Source organism: Myxocyprinus asiaticus, chromosome 19 (genome assembly GCF_019703515.2).
Source record: "Myxocyprinus asiaticus isolate MX2 ecotype Aquarium Trade chromosome 19, UBuf_Myxa_2, whole genome shotgun sequence".
Taxonomy (NCBI): domain Eukaryota; kingdom Metazoa; phylum Chordata; class Actinopteri; order Cypriniformes; family Catostomidae; genus Myxocyprinus; species Myxocyprinus asiaticus.
Window position 1 is genome coordinate 36708521 of NC_059362.1, and position 20370 is coordinate 36728890.

Here is a 20370-nt window from a genome sequence, read left to right on the forward strand (position 1 = left end):
GTAGGCAGCTGACTTGCTACCTTGCTGCCTAATCAGTTAATGGCTTAACTGACATCTGTTTTGAATGAATGGAACTCTTAAGGAAACTGTTTTCCGAACAGTTTGAAAAGCACCTTATTTTTATCGTACCTCCGTATACAGCCTCCGGAGGCAGCATTTTCCTGGTTTCGGACATAGCCTTGAAGTTGCACTCGCGCTCATATGGATCCAGCGCGAGCCTCAATCTCCCGGCAGTTTAAACGGCCTGGATCACCTACTTGAATTGTCACAGACAGACCGTCATGATTTGTGAATGAGAGGAGCTTTTGATCCTGATCCTGAAATTTTTTTATTCTGGCTGATAGAATACATGCTTCAGAGGAAGATATTAGATGAGCGCTTGACGGGAAGAAAACGCTGGATGTGAGGTTCGTGAATTACATCTTTTTAAACTAGATATCTGCATATTTGCAAATGGTAATAATAGAATAGAAGTTTTATTGATATTTGCCTTTTATCTTTAGAAAAGTTACAGGGAACTGTTGAGGAGAGACTGTTAGAATACGTGCTTCAAAGGAAGATTAATGAGTGTTCCACAGGACTCTGGATCTGCTCAAGTTGTGTGAGGTTGATTTATTATATCTATTTAAACAAGATATGTGCATATTTGCAGATGGTATATGATATTAGTTTTATAGATATTTGCTGTTTTATTAGACAAGACAGTTAAAAGTTACAGGGAACTGTTGAGGAGAGAGAGGGAGATTGAAACGGGCGAGCATTATGAGCTGAAACGCGTCTGCCGCGGACCGTTTAAATGAGACTTTGTTGCACACCGGTCTTTTATTGTAGTAACACGATAGCACGTAACAACAAAATGAATCGTGAGTGGTTGTTTACGTGTCTCAGATGCTTCACATGCAAGCAGGCGCCCTCAAGAAAAAAATCAGCCAAAAGGAAAAAATGTATCGGACGACGCCAATAATAAAAAAATAAATAAAAAAAAGTCTGAATATCGGCCGATTTATCGGCCTCTGCGATATATCGGTCGACCACTATTCACGAGACACCTGAGAGCCAATGAGCATGCGACATCACTGCCGTAAAACCGGTAGTCGTAATGCTTCTTGAGGCGGCAATTTTTACATTTTGAACCAACACGGGTTGACGGTTATGGCAGATGGAGATTGTTGAATAAAAGGCTTGAATTTGGGTTTGTTCTTCACAGAAAGCAATCTGGATTTGGATTATAGCTAACAAATTTATGAATAATTTTTTTTTTTATTGTTTTACAGTGCTTTTTGTGGTTTATTTAGTTTTTTGGCATATTCTGAAAACTTCTTTTGTGGTTTTTATTCATTAAAAAAAGTGTAGTCTTGGTTAAAGTGATATAATCCTTTAAAACGTTGTATAGGCAGCAGAAATCACAGCACTGAATTAAACCGTTAAAATGTCATATGATGTCAACTGCGTTAAATATATGTGATGGCATTTAACTAATCTCATTGATTATGAATTAAGTGTAATTAACTGATTAATTCTATGAATTCAATATTAACCAGCTCAAACAGTACACAAACATTTGTACATTTCTTCAGGTGTTAACATGTAAAATGATGACTGTTAGATGCTGTCAATATTGTATGTTTTGGTGTCTATGCAAACATAAGAGAATATATGTTTGCTAGAAACCAAACTTTATGTAATACATACAAATTCTCCTGATATCATGTTGTGTTTTCACCCACATCAGCAGTACATGAAGCTATCGTCCGTGGTTAGTTACGTTCAGGTTTGGGAAGGTTACTTTTTTGCTACAGATTACAGAATACATGCTGTAAAATTTTAATTGTAACGTATTCCTTTTAGATTACTCAAGGTCGGTAATGTAATCTAAATACTTTGGATTACTACTTCAGCACTGGCAGATTTTTTCAGTTGTTTTGACTACAAACAAGTAAATTAAGTAAGAAAATACACTTCACTGTAAAAAATACACTCTCTGAAAAAAGCTTAAATATCTTATGCAGTTTTGCTACTCAAGCAAGTTTATCTTGTTTTAAGGATTTTTAGAATTCTTTTTTTTTTTTTTTTTTTTTTTTACAAAAAAGCATGTTTATGAAAATGTTAATGAAAGCAAGATTTAAATTCTCATTAAGAATAACATTTATGCAGTACATCTTTGCCCTAGTATCAAAGGTCTTACTTGAGAAAAAAAGTTATGTTCTAATGTGAATTTTCTTCATAGAATTCATTATAAAATATAATTTGACTGGTAATAGATGCATGTTAAAGCAAGAAACAGCAATTTTATCTTAGACCAAAGCTAAATGTTCACTTTACACAAGGTTAACTATTTTAGCTGCTCCAAACTTCAAAACCACACTGAGTGTACAACAGCATCCTTTTCTGATGTGGATTCTGTTCATAGAATGTATTAAAATATAAAATATGATATTTGTAGCTTTCTATACATTTACATTTATGCATTTGGCAGACGCTTTTATCCAAAGCGACTTACAGTGCCCTTATCACAGGGACAATCCCCCTGGAGCAACCTGGAGTTAAGTGCCTTGCTCAAGGACACAATGGTAATGGCTGTGGGGATTGAACCAACAACCTTCTGATTACCAGTTCAGTGCTTTAGTCCACTACACCACCACACTATATGATGTTAAAGGCAGCATTGGTTAGCATTTCTTGTGTATTTATTGGATTTATGTTTCATCTGTCAAAGCATTTAACAGTTTTTTGTTATGCTGTAGAAACACGATGTTGCTACTCTTTTAAGCTCCCATGGGAAAGTTCCTCAATTCCGTCATATCCACCTTTTTACTCACAACAGTGTGGTTGCACTTGTATGAATGAAACAAATCATAAGAAAGTGTTTCACCGCTTTTCAAAAGCTCCTCGGATCGCATTGTTTATATGGATAAATGTTTTCCAACTTAATAGACTAAATATTAAATAAAACAAATTACAATAAAAGACAAAGTAATCTCTTCAGTAATAAGAATACTTTTTGAATGTAACTGTATTCTGATTACCAATGATTTAAATTGTAACTGTAGTGGAATACAGTTACCAATATTTAGTATTTTAAATATGTAATCCCATTACATGCATTCCGTTACTCCCCAACCCTGGTTACGTTGATATGAGTAACTACTTTGAGTTGTTATAACAGCCAACAACTGCACACAAGTTGAGCGTGAAATTCATTTTTACTTCAAATAACACTTAAATGGTTTTTGTTCTCCATCTGGACTGGTCGTTTTGGTTCGTTTTACATTGCGTCTTGAGACCAGAAACAACATTTTTTTAGAAAAAAGGCAATTAGAATCAATCATGGAGCCACCCAGTGGTTGCTTAGGAAAACTGTGGATAGATTTTTTTAATTTTTTATAAATAAATTTAGGAGCCTTTAGTATCCTATAGCCTAACGTTGTGCAGATGGAAGTAGTTAAAGTTCAAGATTAGGATCATGTGTTGTGTCATTTGTAATAGATATGGCCTTTTTTGTGTACTGCTGTATAATATAGGTCATCTAGTGATTTTATTTATTTATTTATTGGGGTTACCACATCGCAAATATAAACCTAATCCCAAAACCCAAGTTGGCTCTAGCTGCCAGATGAAGGACACAATGCAAAACACACACACAAAAAAATATATATAATAATGTGCTTAAATGTCACATGCAGAATAATGATGACCATGTTATTATGAGTGATCAGTGGTGGAGTCGCTTGATTGGAAAGGCTATAGGTAAAAAAATATGAGAAAGGCGGTGTATGAATGAATTTTCACTGTTGTGTTATGGCTTTCAGCAAAGCATTCCAATGTGCTTCAAGGGAAGTCTTCCTGTTATAAGTGTACTACACTAAATTAACTGTATGGTATATATTTTAAACTATAGGCCTATATTTCAAACAGATCAATTGCATTTTGTCTAATTGCCTTGCTCTTACAAGTGCTCAGTACAACATACTTTTGACTATTAACTTTAGATCTTAAAACCTAGTTTAGATACAGTTTTAAATAATTTTAGGCTGTATTTAGGACAGTTTCCATTACTTGGTGGCTAACTCAATATTTTGGGATGCTCTATGATTGTTCTGAAAGTTATTTGAAGCCCTGTTTGATTTGTACACATAATTCCTTTAACTTCTAGAAGAGTTAAGCAGTTGCTTTTAAAAAGATGGCTTATTCATTGTGCCACTGGAGGTCAGCATTTACTTTTTATTGAGGGAATCAGGACTTACTGGAATGGTTGCTGTTAAAAAATTGGACCCATTTACCTGCTACTTTTTTTTATTTACACTCAGGATTCGGAAATAATAGAAGCTGATTTTGGGATATTAAATAACTAGTCAAAGGTGTAGCAGTCTCATTTATTGCTCTTTGTTTATAATCCTTAAAGCTCAAATATTTTTATGAATCACAATGGGCGATTTGTCATACCAAGTATTTTAGCTGACCCCTTCTAATTGTAGTTTATTCTTGCAGTCATTAATCTTTTAGGTTTTCATTAATATAGGTTTTCATGCTCCCTTTTTTTAAACAGCAACTCTCAACTAATAATTAAAGTAAGGATGATATCTTTTTATTCCATTAGGTGGTTATAATGTATGATTTTGTGTTAATGCACCAAAAAGAAAAAAAAAAAAGAAAAATTTTTTTTTGGTGGACTGTGTGCCTTAAAAACTGGCTTTATGTCCGTATTTGCTTTTTCTATTATAACATTATGTTCGACACCCCATGTGTATTGTGACAAATGAATGTGTGGCAATCATTAGCAGCGTGTGGTTTTTTGAAGCAGAATGGCCCTCTGATGCTGCTGTGCTCTGTGTTCTGTCTCTTTGACAGAGCTCCAGTTCTCTAATTGTCACTGAGCTGTAAATCTATGGAAAAGGCCCTCTTTGACATTGTTTTCCTTCCTTCTCGCTGGATCTTACCCAGTCTTCAGACTGAGCTGCAGCTACATAATAACATCCTTGTAGCACGGAAAGCAGAGTGCGCGGGCTGACATTCCTGAATATACAATTCTGGTCTTTACTGCAGATGTCAGTGAAATACTTGGGCATGTCCTCGACTGAAGAGTCACACACACTTTCGTCTGTCAAACGTCAAGCTTGCGTAGATGCTTAATCGGTCAGAATAAGCCTCTGGGATATTGTAGTAGGCTTCGTTGTCTGGCAAAGTGGTCATTGGATGGATGTAATCTGGTGTTTAGCCCAGGCACATGCAAGACCATAATTTCACATTTATTTACATTTAGACCACTTAAAAATGTTTTCTGATAACATATATTGAACATTACTGGAGCTTTTGTAATGTAACTGAAAGAGGCTTTGTGACAACTTTTAAAACATGCATGCTGAAAAAAAAAGTCTCAAAGACTCTATTCTAATATTCACATTGTCCTTATTTTCACTCACTTCCATTAAAATGGAGAAAGGAACAAAATCACTTTGGGCAAACAATGGATTATAGTTTTTATTTTCATGGTTTGCAACTGTGAATGGCCTCAGTGTTGCATTGTTTCAGATGAGGAAAATTGGATGTTGAGCAGTATGGGCGTTATACAGTTACAAAGGAGGACTTTGTGACTGTATGCTATGATCTACTTTGATGGACATCAGATCTCTGAAAATTGGGTCTCATGGTAGAGGAAATGGGCTGCTCTTAAAGAAACTGGAAGGACTTGGCAAAGTCGTGTGAAAATGAGCCTTTCCCCTCATCTGCCATGCTGAATTGATAACCATTTAATTATAACCAAATTGCAATCTGTGTTCCCTTAGATCATATAATGGAGATGCTTTCCTGAGGTCACAATGGAATAAAGATGTCCTACATAATATAAACCATGAATATTAGTTTAATTCTAAAGGTCCTGGTGAAGCTATCAGTGCTGAAACATATCTTCAAATTGCTAGCTCATAAATCTTTGTCCTTGCTCTATTGGTGATTCTGTCAAGAAAAGGTACTGGTTCTATTTTACTCCAAAATCAAAAGAAACAAATTTTACATTTAGTCATTTAGCAGATGCTTTTATCCAAAGTGACATACAAATGAGGAACCTAAAAAGCTATTTGTCATACAACAATATCTGCAGTATCACACTGTCAAGTTCCAAGATTAGCTTAAGAAGTATAGAAGCTAGGGCTGCATGATAAAGGTTAAAATGATAATCATAATTATTTAGCTCAACATTTTAATCACGGTTATTAATCACGATTATTCTGTCATTTGATTTTTTCGTTTTTTTTTTTTAATAAAACAGGGCTGCACGATTTGATTTTTTTTTTTTTAAATAATCACTGCTGCTACTCTTTAGTGCTTAGATATTAATTCTAAAAGAAACAAATAAATAAAGTGACATTACACGGCAGCTCTCATGTTGAACAAGGTGTTAAAACTACAAACTATTACTTTTGACCAAAATGAAGTCAAGTGTTGCCCATGCTTTACTGCCAATATAAGAGTTACTCTTTAGAGTGTTCACACTTGAGTCCTCTTTAATTGATAATGTTTTTAAAACTATTATTATTACTATTATTATTACAGTATACAATAGTAATATATTTCTGTAATAATTTAGCACGTGGCATAGCTATACGCTCTAAAGTCTTTATTTTGGCTGGAAAACTGAAAGAAGCGTGTGTTGTTGTTTCTGTTTTTAGTTTGAGTTGACAATAGCTTTGTGCTCCTTTAATACATGCTGAAATGCTCTCATCTCCTCATCTGTCCATAAAACATCAGTGCCATAGCATAACTTTAGATTTGTTTAGACCAGTGGTTCTCAAACATTTATTGATGAATGCCCCCCTACTTCATTCCATACCCCCCCCCCCCCCCACACACACACACACACACACACTCACACACTAAACGCATGTAAAAACAATAAATACAAAATAAAAATATTTATAAAGTGTAACAAAATTTAATTATATTCCCTCACTCCCCTAATGTAGCCTATGACAAACTTAATAGAGCTGGTGTAGTTTTATGGTAATATTTATTATCAATCTATTTCTACCTAAAGTACAGTTAGTGTTACTATATTAAATTCAAGGGTGGTGATGTAGAATTCTGTGCCGAATTCAAATGGTTTCCGCTTCTCGCACCTTGCTTCTCACTGATTCTCGCAAAGCTGCGAGTTTAAGAGCTCGAGCTTTAAGAGCTTTGCGCTCGCACAGTTCTGTCCATTGAGCCATATCCATCTACAGAGCCATACAGGTGCATTAGCTGAGGTTGTGCCTCCGCCTGTGTATTTGACGCTGCTAAACCAGATACATCAGATGCGTCGCTAGACTTCAAAATCAGATGAAACACGGTACAAATGTATACCAGCCCGTATAATTGAGAACCAACTGATATATTCCAAGTCTAGATAAACGTTTTAATGCAAAGAGGAACTTGACGATAGATTTGATTATTATGACTGATAAACGCTCCCATTTGTAACCTAACGCCCCCTCTCTACTAATTTGCTCTAAGCGCCCCCTGGCATCATTTGAACGCCCACTGGGGGGGACGGTACTGTCCCCGTTGAGAATCCCTGGTTTAGACACTTGTAATGGCCAAACGTATTTGGAATTATGCAAAATTGAAGTAAATCTGGAGCGCTTTAAATGTAACATGTTTAGCAACATGAAAGAAATCAACTAAACTCAGAGCGGAGCTGTTCTGTGAATAACACATAATCAGAGCAAGAGATGGAATCTGTGTGTATCGAGCACAGAACCGCTCTGAGACCGCTGAAACAACAGCATTATGATGTTGATGCTTATGTGTAATACACTACAGATCAGAGCAGCGCACATACAAGACATACGATACTCGTAAACATCTGCAACTCCGTATCTCTGAGTGTCCTCTAAAAGTGAAACAGTGATTGATCACTAGCGAACTTCTGAAGAGAACGTGATTGGTCAGTTGAGGTGAAAATAGACTTTGAAAGAGCTTGTGGTTTGGTCTGTCATCCATAGACACAGCCTGTAATTAAAAAAAACTATTTACATATTTACCTGGCTAATAATTTCTGCTTTCTATCTCACTAATATCACAGACAATTATATATCATTAAAAGTGAGAGGCAGAACCGTGATCACAGTTAACCCTTAAATGCATGAAAATTTCACCAAAGACTCTTTAGAGACCTGGCAATAGTATCTATCAAAAATTGATCTACAAAAAACCCAGATAGTGTCAAATTTAAAAATATTTTCAAGACAATTAGAAAATAACACTATGTAACACAATTTTTGTTCCTGAGTAGTAAGTGTTTCAAATTGTTCCTAATTGCTTATGCCTCAAAAGTATAGAAAATGGCTATTATTCCCGACAAACTTTGCTTTTGTGACCAGGACAGTGATATTTTGAAATGTACCTATTTCCAATGAGAAAACGGGCGAATTTGTGTCTTTTCGTTCACATAAAGTCAGAAACAAACAACATATGAATCCAAATTAACATGTATTTATACTAAAGTAATATAAAAATGACTACAAAAGATTTAGAAGTGAGTAGTTTTTCGAGATTTACGATTATACTGTAAATCACTTTCACGAATCATCCCCCAAATGTACTCATCATACTTCAAGGCTACCAGCAAGGTCTTGATGCTGTTGCAATCCTCTTTTGAGGTGCACCGAGTGAGCCAGGGGAAGAGATGGGTACTTGTTACGATTATGGAGCAGCACAGCTTTGAGGCTCCTGGATGAGCTGCCAATGAAGAGGCACCACTCATTCTGGTTACAGGCGATTCCGATTGCCTCGAACAGACTGGTCACATTGTGGCAGAAGCAGAGCCCATCTTGATGGGTGCAGAAGCTGGAAAAAGATTGGTGACGCTTCCTCTGATCTGCGACTTGCACACTTTCATCCAACAAGTTCCACTGCTTGAGCCTAGATGTCAAAAGCTCAGCATTGGACTTGGTGAGACCAAGATCTCTAATCAAGTCATTGAGGTCTTTTTGGTTGAGGTAGTATGGGTTTCTCTCCTCACCTCCACCTCTGAAATTGTTATCTGGATCTACAACATCTTCCTCGCTCTCTGACTTGCTGCTCTCTTCTAAAGACGGCTGCTCTCTCTCCGGAGGAGTGGGTACGGGGAGCTCATGGCAGTGTGGCACCAGGACGATAGATGAAGGAAGGTCTGGATACGTGATAGCAGGTGCATTCTTGCCAGTCTGACGTTTGGAAGGGTCCACCATGCAGAAGTAGCAGTTGCTTGAGTGGTCAGTGGGTTCCTGCAAAATTCTTGGGATAGCGGGAATTCTCTTTTTTTCCCCTCTGTACCATCCTACAAAAATACATTTATTTCACCCATGACTAATGTGTAAGAGGTTCTCGCAACATTTTTCATATATGATGTATTTTTTCAATAACATTGAAAATTGTAAAACATTTTTAAATTAAAAACTTTTACAATTTTAAAAATTAAATTTTATAACACAGAATTCCGAGCAACAGTTGTCCATCTTACCTTCCAGAGTTTTTTGCAGTGCTCGCAGGTGAAATGAGGTGCCCAGGGTTTGTATTGATCCCCGAAATATGCCTTGTAGGCCTCACACATCTTAGCAGATGCTTCCACAGAGTATTTTTTCGCTCTTGTCTTGATAAATTGGCCGTAGACATAGCAAAATGCGTATGCTGGATGCTTGCAGCCTCTTGATGCCATCTCAGAAAAATGCTGATATCTATCCACTTAGGCAGCTGGAATTAAACTGAACTGGTGGGCTTAAGGCCCCTGTATTTATACTACTATTTATATTACTGGAAAGTTCTAGAGGTTACTCAAAGTTTACTCAGCACTGAATCTATCTGGAATGTTATGGAAAATAGGTAAAATTCAAAATATCACTGTCCTGGTCACAAAAGCAAAGTCTGTGGGGAATAATAGACATTTACTATACTTTTGAGGCATAAGCAATTAGGAAATAACACTTACTACCCAGGATGGTTTTCTACACACACACACACACACACACACACACACACACACACACACACACACACACATATATATGTATATATATTATTTTAATTATTATATTATTTTTTTAAAGAGAAAAAGCAACAAATCAGGACAAATCTAGAACAGGATTAATTACTTTCGCACTGACATTTCATGAGATGAGACTGGCTGTCAAAAACAAAATGAGCTACACATAAGTTACACAAGTGTTTTCTCAAGGACATATTGAGTCTTAATAGTTGCATAACTTACATAATTTAAGTAGTACACCCAAATGACAATAGTGATATCATACTGTTCATGTGTTGTACTTGCTATAGTTTAATTCCACATTGTTTCTTCATCAAAAAGCAATGTCAAATGTAAATCAGGTCAATCATTGAAACAACAGTGCCACCTTGAGTAAGAATTAACATGTATAATATGTACACGCATATGGAATACTGATAATTCCCCATTGTTTTTAATTCATTGCACAGATCATCAACGTGATATACTGTAGTATTTATTTGTTTAATATAGTACTCATATCTCTTGTAATAAACAAAGAAATAGATATCATGTGATAGTAAACTTATATAGATATGAAATTGTCATAAAAAAATCAGATTTATGGAAGTGCAAAAAAAAAAAAAAAAGACATTCTTACATACCTAGGGTCTCTCATGACCTATACTTTGTGTACTTAAACCTTTCACTTTGGTACTTAAACCATTCTTTAAAAATAATAATAATACAAATATATATATATATATATATATATATTTGTTACAATTTTGCCTTTTTTTCTTTTTTTTTTTTTTTTTAACACAAAGTCAAAGTCTTTAAGAAAGAGATTGAGGAATTCTAAAGAAGTGTGGGCACAACTTCTAAAAACAAAAAATGGATGTGGTACAGGGGGTGAAATGAGGTCCCTTTTCACTAAAGACCCAGGATATGCATTTAAGTTTTAATTGTGCAGCCCTAATAGAATCTAGCACAAAAGAAAGAGACAGACAAGGAAATTATATTTTGAATAAAGAAAATCAAGCACATTTTTAGGGACAGAAGATTAAGATTGTTTACATTGTGACATAATTTAATGACAGTTACATACATTTTACCCCCCAATTCTCATTAACGCAATGCTTCATTACGATATCACCATTACCACAATGAGAAAACATGATACAGTAGTTCAATTGTGAAGTATTTACAATCCCAACGGTGAAGCATGGTAGTGGTAGCATCATGCTGTGGGGGTGTTTTTCAGCGGCAGGGACGGGGGACTGGTCAGGGTTGAAGGAAAGCTGAACGCAGCAAAATTCAGAGATATCCTTAATGAAAACCTTGTCCAGAGCGCTCAGGACCTCAGACTGGACCGAAGGTTCACCTTCCAACAGGACAATGACCCTGAGCACACAGACAAGACAACGTAAGAGTGGCTTAGGGACAACTCTGTGAATGTCCTTAAGTGGCCCAGCCAGAGCCCGGACTTGAACCCAATCGAACATCTCTGGAGAGACTTGAAAATGGCCATTCACCAACGGTCCCTATCCAACCTGACAGAGCTTGAGGGGATCTGCAGAGAAGAATGGCAGAAGGTGTGCAAAACTTGTCACATCATACCCAAAAAGACTTGAGGCTGTAATCACTGCCAAAGGTGCTTCAACTAAGTACTGAGTTAAGGGTCTGAATACTTGTGTCAGTGTGATATTTCAGTTTTTTCTTTTAAATTTGCGAAGTTATAAAAAAATCTGGTTTTTGCTTTGTCATTATGGGGTATGGAGTGTAGATTTATGTGAAAAAAATTTCTAAATATTTTAGCATGAGGCTGCAACATAACAAAATGTGAACTCCCTTATTTTTGCTGATTTTAATTAATAAAAATTTTTGTAAATATGCTTCTTTTTATTTACTGTAATTCATGACTGTGTTTTGGTAAGAAGAATCATCATTGAAAACAATGGAAATAGTAAATATAAAACATCTAGATGCATTACAGTTATGAGAATTGGGGTGGGTAAAATGTGCTTAAGAGTCCTGAAAATAATGTCACGATGCAAAAAAATCTTAATGGTTCTGAATATAGGCTTTATTTTCTTTATGCAGATTATAATTTCCTATATTAATATATATGTATACATAAACCAGCAAACTAAACAGTTATGATTCCATTTCAACAGTTTGTGTTGTCTGTTTTTCTCTTATCAGAAACATTTGTAGATTGCTTCCCTCGGCTGCATCATTGCTTCAAAATCTTGTTTCAATTTGCATCTCACCTCTTGGCAGAGAGCACAGGTCTGCCCGGCAGCATACAGACATGTTTATGAGGATTAAAACTCAGGATGTACACTGGCGGCCAAAAGTTTGGAACAATGTACAGATTTTGCTCTTATGGAAAGAAATTGGTACTTTTATTCACCAAAGTGGCATTCAACTGATCACAATGTATAGTCAGGACATTAATAATGTGAAAAATTACTATTACAATTTGAAAATTTTTTTTCGGGACTTTTTTTTTTCAGAAATTTTCTTCTAAACTAACACTCTTTTCCAATTATCTGTTGTCCAATGTCAGTTGGACAATGTTTCTTTGCCCACTCTAACCTTTTTATTTTTGTTTTTCCGTTTCAAAAGTGGCTTTTCCTTTACAGTTCTTCCCATAAGGCCTAAACACTTGAGTCTTCTCTTTACTGTTGTACATGAAACTGGTGTTGAGTGGGTAGAATTCAATGAAGCTGTCAGCTGAGGACATGTGAGACATCTATTTCTCAAACTAGAGACTCTGATGTACTTATCCTCTTGTTTAGTTGTACATCTGGCCTTCCACATCTCTTTCTGTCCTTGTTAGAGCCAGTTGTCCTTTGTCTTTGAAGATTGTAGTGTACACATTAATCAAAACAATGATTGACTGACGAGTTTCTAGAGAAAGCTGTTTCTTTTTTGCCATTTCTTACCTAATAGTGACCTTAAGACATGCTAATCTATTGCATACTGGGCAATACAAAAACAAAGACAATGTTAAGCTTCATTTAACGAACCAGATAGCTTTCAACTGTGTTTGATATAATGGCAAGTGATTTTCTAGTACCAAATTTGCAATTTAGCATGATTACTCAAAGATAAGGTGTTGGAGTGATTTTTTTTCAAATAGTGATGGTGCTGTTTTTTTACATCAGTAATGTCCTGACTATATTTTGTGATCAGTTGAATGCCACTTTGGTGAATTAAAGTACCAATTTCCTTCCGAAACAGCAATATCTGTACATTATTCCGACCTTTGGCCGCCAGTGTATTTGACCTGGCCTGACCACTCACAGCTGGGTATATTTGCTTTTTCTCCCTTTCTTCCGGAAGTTGTAATTGCCTCTTCACTTTGTTTGACTGGGTTATGAGTAGAAATTCAGAATTAGATGACTGATTTCAAGGTCTGTCTCTCAAACAAAGTGCAGTTCGAAGTCCCGCCCTGGCTTGACAAATATCATTTCAGCTAAGCATGTGGAATTGGTTATTTTTTGTATTATTTTGTCACTAAAAGCACTTTTGACTTTAATATTGGAGAAAATGTGTTTCAAAACCTCTTCCACTGCCTGTTTACAACAAAATATAATTGCATAAGTGTTCCACTGAATATAATTTACTGTATAGTTTCTTTAAGTTTGCATGTAAATATGCAACTTTTAGAAAATATTTTTTTTTAAAGTAACATTGTGTTAGTTTAACAGATGAGAAGATGGTACATTTTGAAAATTATACCTATGATGTAAGTCAGGCTTAGTGTTTTCATTAAACATTTTTTCTCACAAATATATCCCATTTGAAGAAAAAAGACATTTGAAATATGAAACCTTTTTTTTTTTTTTTTTTTCTCGGCTTGTTACAGTAGTTTTCTTTGATAGTAACATACATTTAGGTTTGTTACATAAGCTACAGATAAAAACTGATGTATCTTATTTTTTTAGTGCATTTTGATTTTGACTCCTGTTTGGCCACAAGGGGACAGTTTCATCCCTCTTAATCACACAAATGGTTTTGCAAGCCCCAGGAATACTTTGTAGGGCCTCATCTTTTTAATTTCCTTTGGGACTGTGTAGGATCGCCTGGGTGAGTTTTAAATTGGCCAAAGTGTTGGTGGGACCAGATATTATCTTCATTAGTGGAACACATCCCTAAGGCACTGGGCTTACTGCTTTTTTCCAGATGTCCCTCTTAACACTCCCAGTTTAATGACTTTGAACTTGTGCAATAGCAATTGATTGTTGTCTTGCCTTCTTCCAGGCAGCCCATAATGAAGACCTTGTTTGCGCTCCTCTTTGAATTCTAATCAACACACTCCCCTCTTCCTTTTTTATACTTCTCTTCTGCTTTAGCATATGCTTTGTAGATCACGCTTCATTCTCTTATTAAAGTATATTGATTGATCAAGACATGTCATTTCATTAATTAATAATATAATAGACTCTGGTGGTTTATGTCTGGGGGTGAATTTATTTCATTCTACATTTGAACAGTGCAGTTTTATGCTCTCTCTCAGGGCAGAAACCTCTCTGGAACTCTTTGGCTTGGCAGTCGTAGCTTCAGTATTCATAGTGTGCATCCAGAAATGACACAGCAATGCCTCAAAGGCTCATGATGAGACTTTTATTTACCCCTTCTTACTACTATGTACAACTACTGTATGTTTTTCTAAAAGAGCAATACGCAGTAAAAATTCCATCATAGAATTCTGAATTAGTCACATATGGCAAATAAAACACCTTGAAACTTTTGACCAGATGTCTATGCTTTAATGTGTTTTGTAACCCCAACTACTGACATCAGGACTCCAGCAGTCTAAAGCATAGACACATTAAAGCAAAGGATGCAGTTGACTGGCAAGTTAAGGGAATGGAGAAAAAATGTTTTAAGAAATAAGGTTCAGTACATTTTAACCATATGAGTTAAGTAACACAATCTTGAGAAGACTATTGTAATGTGAGACATGTTTTGTGCATTCATTTGAGTATCATCTCTGTTTATAATACCACGATTGCAGGAGAACCAAGTATTACATTAGTGTTTAGTAAGCTGAATTCAGTTATTTCAACACCACTCATTTTACACTAATAACCTGTCAGCACAAGGTTTTTATTTAACATATTTACATCTTCAAAATGCATTAAATTATTTGCTTCCTTCTGCTCTCTCTCAGAGCAGAAACCTCTCTAGAACTTTTTGGCTTGACAGTGGTAATTTCGGTTATTATTATGATCCACATGTACATTGCAAACTTATTAAGTTAAAAAGTTAACTTATGGCCTTGATGTTAAGTAAAAAACTTTATTACTACATAATGCAAATCATTTAGTCACCAAGACTTTCTTCTGCTGAACAAACAAAGATTTTTAAAATAATTTCTCAGCTCTGTAGGTCCATACATTGCAAGTGAATGGTGGCCAGAACTTTGAAGTTCCAGAAAGGATAAAGGCACCATAAAAGTAATCCATATGACTCCAGTGGTTAAATCCATACCTTCAGAAGTGGTATGATAGGTGTGGGTGAGAAACAGATCAATATTTAAGTCAGGTGGCGATATGCACAAAGAATGCGAATCGCCAAAAATAAAAGATTTATATTAAAATCTTAAATGAGATTTATATTAAAAAAAATGACTTAAATATTGATCTGTTTCTCACCCACACCTATCATATCTCTTCTGAAGATATGGATTTAACCACTGGAGTCTTATGGATTACTTTTATGCTGCCTTTATATGCTTTTTGGACCTTCAAAGTTCTGGCCACCATTCACTTGCATTGTATGGACCTACAGAGCAGAGACATTTTTCTAAAAATCTTAGATTTTTTTTTCAGCAGAAGAAAGTAAGTCATAAACATCAGTAAATGATGAGAGAATTTTCATTTTTAGGTGAACTTTCCCTTTAAGCTTATTTCTTTATTATGGTTATTATTGTTTCAGGTCGACTTCATGCCATGCAGACAGGAATGAAGCTAGATAGCAAAACTCCAGAGTGTCGAAAGTTTCTTGTGAAACTAATGGATCAATTGGAAATGGTAAGTTAAGTCCTTAAGAGTATAATTTATAACATTTTAACTGAAACTCATACATTCTTATCAAATAATGTGATCTAAATCCTTATTAAACAATTAAACTATTCAGAAGTCACATTATTTGATAGAAACCAAATTATTTTATTTTAACTTGTATTCACAGATAACTTTAATGCATGACGATTTCTTTGACCGGTTTTGTGTTATTTTGTGTTTTGCATTATTTTGTGCAATTTCCATAAAGTAAAAGTGACCTTTTGTTCTAAGTGCACTGTATTCTCATTGCAGTTCAAAAGGCTGAGTTTATAGGTCTCCTAAGAAGGGGAGCAGGAAGCTACAGAATAAGCTTTGCTTTGTGCCAAAGCACTGGTACAGACATTTCAGAACCAATTAGAGGAGAGTGGAGAACGTGCAGGCTCCAGAGCTCACTTTTACTATCGCCTTTGCTCAGTACATTAAATGTTACAGAGACAGGAAACAACAACCTGTGGAGCACATCCGGTCAAAAGGTCTACAGTCTAAAGTGTACTGAATTCTCTTTTAACACTGTTGAACCTGCTTGGAAAAATGATACTCTGCTCCTTAACAGTGATCTGAACTGTCCATCTGTCATTTAGATCTCAATGCACAGTAAATGTACTGTACGATAAACTTAAAGGAGTAGTTCACCCGACAATTAAAATTCTCTCATTATTCACTTACCCTGATGCCACCCCAGATGTGTATGACTGTCTTTCTTCAGCAGAACACAAATTAAGATTTTTAGAAGAAGATAGAGCTCTGTCAGGTCCTTATAATGGAAGTACATTGGTCGCATCACTTTGACAGTCCAAAAGTCACATTTAGGCAGCATAAAAGTAATCCATGCGACTCTAGTCGATCAATGAATGTCCTCTGAAGCAAATCGATAGGTTTATGTAAGAAACAAGTTGATAATTAAAACGTTTTTAACTTTAAATCAGTGCTTCCATCCAGGGCTCCGATGCTTTTTAAAATGGCCGAACTCTCGTGTGGCATTCGGTGAAAATAAGCGCCGCTTCCAAATTCTCATGTGAACTCGCTGACACGCTTGCGTCATGCTTTGCATCAGCTGCTGGCAGGAAACGCTTAAGTTAATAACATTTTAATTATTAATTTAGTTTTTTACACAAACTTATCGATTTGCTTCAGAAGACATTTATTGATCGACTGGAGTCATGTGGATTACTTTTATGCTGCCTAAATATGACTTTTTGACTGTCAAAATGCTGACTCCTGTGTACTTCCAATATAAGGACCTGACAGAGCTCTGTCTTCTTCTAAAAATCTTCATTTGTGTTCTGCTGAAGAAAGACAGTCATACACATTTGGGATAGCATCAGGGTAAGTGAATAATGAGAGAATTTTCATTTCTGGGTAAACTATTCCTTTAATTCTATTCCTTAGATATTGAAAGATTAAGTTGAGGGCTTGAGCATCGTTATTTATTTATTTTCTGTAGAGGAGTTTACTGGTTTCGCGGTGGTTTTTCATTTAATTAATTAGCATTATGATTACACTTATTTACTTAACAAGACAGACTTAGACATAATAGACTTTCACAGTTTTTTTTCATCAGCTTTAAAGTTAATTCATATTTGCTTACCCTCATGTTTTTTCAAACCTGTGTGACTTTCTTCTCTGGAACACAAAGTAGATTTTAGGCAGAATGTTGGGGACTCACAGCCTCAGTCACCATTTACTTTTTAATTGTGTAGAAAAAAAAAAAAGATGCAATGAAAGTTAATGGTGATTGTGGCTAACAGTCTGCCTATTTTGGAACAATATGAGGGTGAGTAAACTATTCATTTTTGAGTGAACTGTTCCATTATATCCCCCTCGTTATATAGGAGCTGTAGTTTCTTGCAGTGTTAAAGGTTGATAGGTTTTGCTCTTGTCCCAGCTACCATGCATTTTCTCACAGCCTTGTACTTTGTGTCACAGACTGGCACAGAGAATCAAAATATTTGCAAAAACGAGAACTTTAGTGATAAGGTTCACTTCACCTGTGTCATGCTTTCTTTGCAAGTCTCTTTGCCAAATAACACATACAACTTTTTCCATTTTTCTTAACAGAACAAGCTTCCTTTTAGTAAAACTGGCCTACAGTGTTAAAATGACTCCAGTCTTCCTTTTTTTCTTTTTTTTTTTTTCAGGGGGATTTTGAGCAAACCCCAAGTAGTCCGTGTACAGAGACAAGATTTGGTTTCAAGGCTTTGATTTACTTTGCACCGGCAAACGAAAGCGTTCAATCTCACTTTCTCTTTGCACTGTGTCTGTACCCTTCCTTCCGAACCATGTTTTTACATTCTTTTGCGATACAGCACAAGCAATGTACTGTGCCTTGCAGGGCTTTTTTGTGGAATAGGTACATTTTTTTTAATTAAAACACAAACAGTAAGTCCATTCAGGCACCCGGCTTCTACCTGTTGAAATGTAACCAGTCGTATTTGCTTTACTGATTTTACAAGGAAACCTGACGCTCTCTAGCAGACTGTAACATCGCAGAGAGAAAGACAGAGCCCGGGGCCCCCGACTAGGCGAAACTTCACCATTTGGGTGCTGGCCATTTCAAAGCTCTAAATAAAAGACAGGTTTACTGATGTGTATGTGTTGCATGGTTTGCCCAGATAGAGGTCAGGATTAGGGCTGCAAATGTGCTAAGTCCTACCTCATTCCAATTGATGCTTCAACGAAGTTACGTTTTTTTATGCAGGACCACCCCAAATATTGCTTTTAGAACAATCTTGGTTATATTTGTATAATCATAGTCTAAAATTTATTTAAAATGAAGCTACAGCACATTGATTGTCAATGTACCAACATGGAAAAGGATGAAGCCCATGAAGACTGGTTTTGTTTCAAACTTTGGAAATGCAGGCCAGCATACAACCCACAGGAAAACAAATAGACATATATTTAGTGTGGTGGTGTGCTCTGTATTGTTGGAGGTGAGGACAACAACAGCCTACTTTAGTGCATAACCGTACACCGATACAAAGTGATTGACTGTTGGATTTTAATTGTTTTCAGTTAATAATAACGTTTCAAATTCATTTGACTTGTACCGAAAGGATCAAAATAATAGCTGGATGAATGAGTTCACTAATTGCGCATGGGTGACTCTCCAGAGGACTCTCTTTTGCGACACAATATTAATTACATTAGGGTTCTGGAGTGGAATCAAAGTGGCTGATGCATCCCAGGAATTAATGAGTCACGCCATGGAAACCAGAGCTTTACAGAATAATCATCTAGAATTTGTCACAAATGGTGCAGCAAACACTCTTTATTGCTCATGCTTAAAGTAACAGTTGTTTGTCATGCTGAGCCACACTATTTTGATTTGAGTTGTCAACTTGCACTACTTAAGTTTTATAGAACATTACATTTGATTGCAATTAATATCAGTGCTACATACAGAAAACTAAAGTTTTAATGATTTTGTTCTTTATTTCAGATGAAGAAGGAGCTCAGTGACAACGAATCCATCTCCCAAGAAGTAGTTGGCAATGCCCATGTTGAGAATTACGCTGTGAAAATGTTCCTCTATGCAGACAATGAAGATCGATCAGGACGTTTCCACAAGTAAGCCAGGGTCTGGGTTGACTTTGGGACGAGTTGGCCCTCTGCCTTTCCATTCTCTTGGACTGCAGTAGACTTTTAGACTTGTTAATTTCAATCAAATTTGGGGGTTGTTTGAATAGACGGGCCTTGATTACCGTTTCCTCTCAACGAACCATGACACAAAATAATCCCACAGATACCTTTGCATATACAGAGACTGAGTAGTGGCTAAAATTAGCAACAAAGCTGGCTCTGTAAAGGACAGTTGCCTGGGAGTGAGACGGCATGGATTAGCCAGGTGTAGCGTTACAGGTTACGGCAGTATAATGAAGCTGTTGTGAACAGTGACGTCTTAACCAGCGCAAGGCTGGTAAAGGGTCTTGGAGCTGAATAGTTGGCAGTGGCTCAGGCTTCAGGTCATAAGGTCTGGCACTTCCCAAAGGTATTTTAAGTGATTGTTACTTTAGTTGCGGTGAGATACAAGAATACCTGTGTCTGGGTAAGCATTAATAAAACATTCACCTAGAGGTGATAAAATCTCAGAAAAACACAATTCAGGATGTTGTCGTGGACGTAGGAACTTTGTTCACAATGTAAATAGTTCATAGTGGTTTAATTAATGTAATTAATTGTCTGATCAGGCAATGGTGCAAACGTGCTAAAAAATTTTTATAAACTCTATTTGCACAATGCAAATTTGATCTTGCGGGCTAGTTCTGAGTGCTAAATTGAGGAGGATGCTGCAGACCAATGCAATTTAACACTCTGCGGGGACAGTACAGCATC

The 20370-nt window shown here is 36.1% G+C and overlaps 1 protein-coding gene across 2 annotated transcripts in view; it reads left to right on the forward strand.

The window, feature by feature from the left end:
* The window catches only part of vta1 (vesicle (multivesicular body) trafficking 1), a 56628-nt gene that overhangs the window by 15748 nt on the left and 20510 nt on the right, over window positions 1-20370 (forward strand). For both annotated transcript variants that reach the window (XM_051645143.1, XM_051645140.1), the window contains exons 2-3: window positions 15908-16002; window positions 19478-19605. In XM_051645143.1, the coding sequence (XP_051501103.1) occupies window positions 15908-16002; window positions 19478-19605 (223 nt within the window). The remainder of the gene's footprint in view (window positions 1-15907; window positions 16003-19477; window positions 19606-20370) is intronic.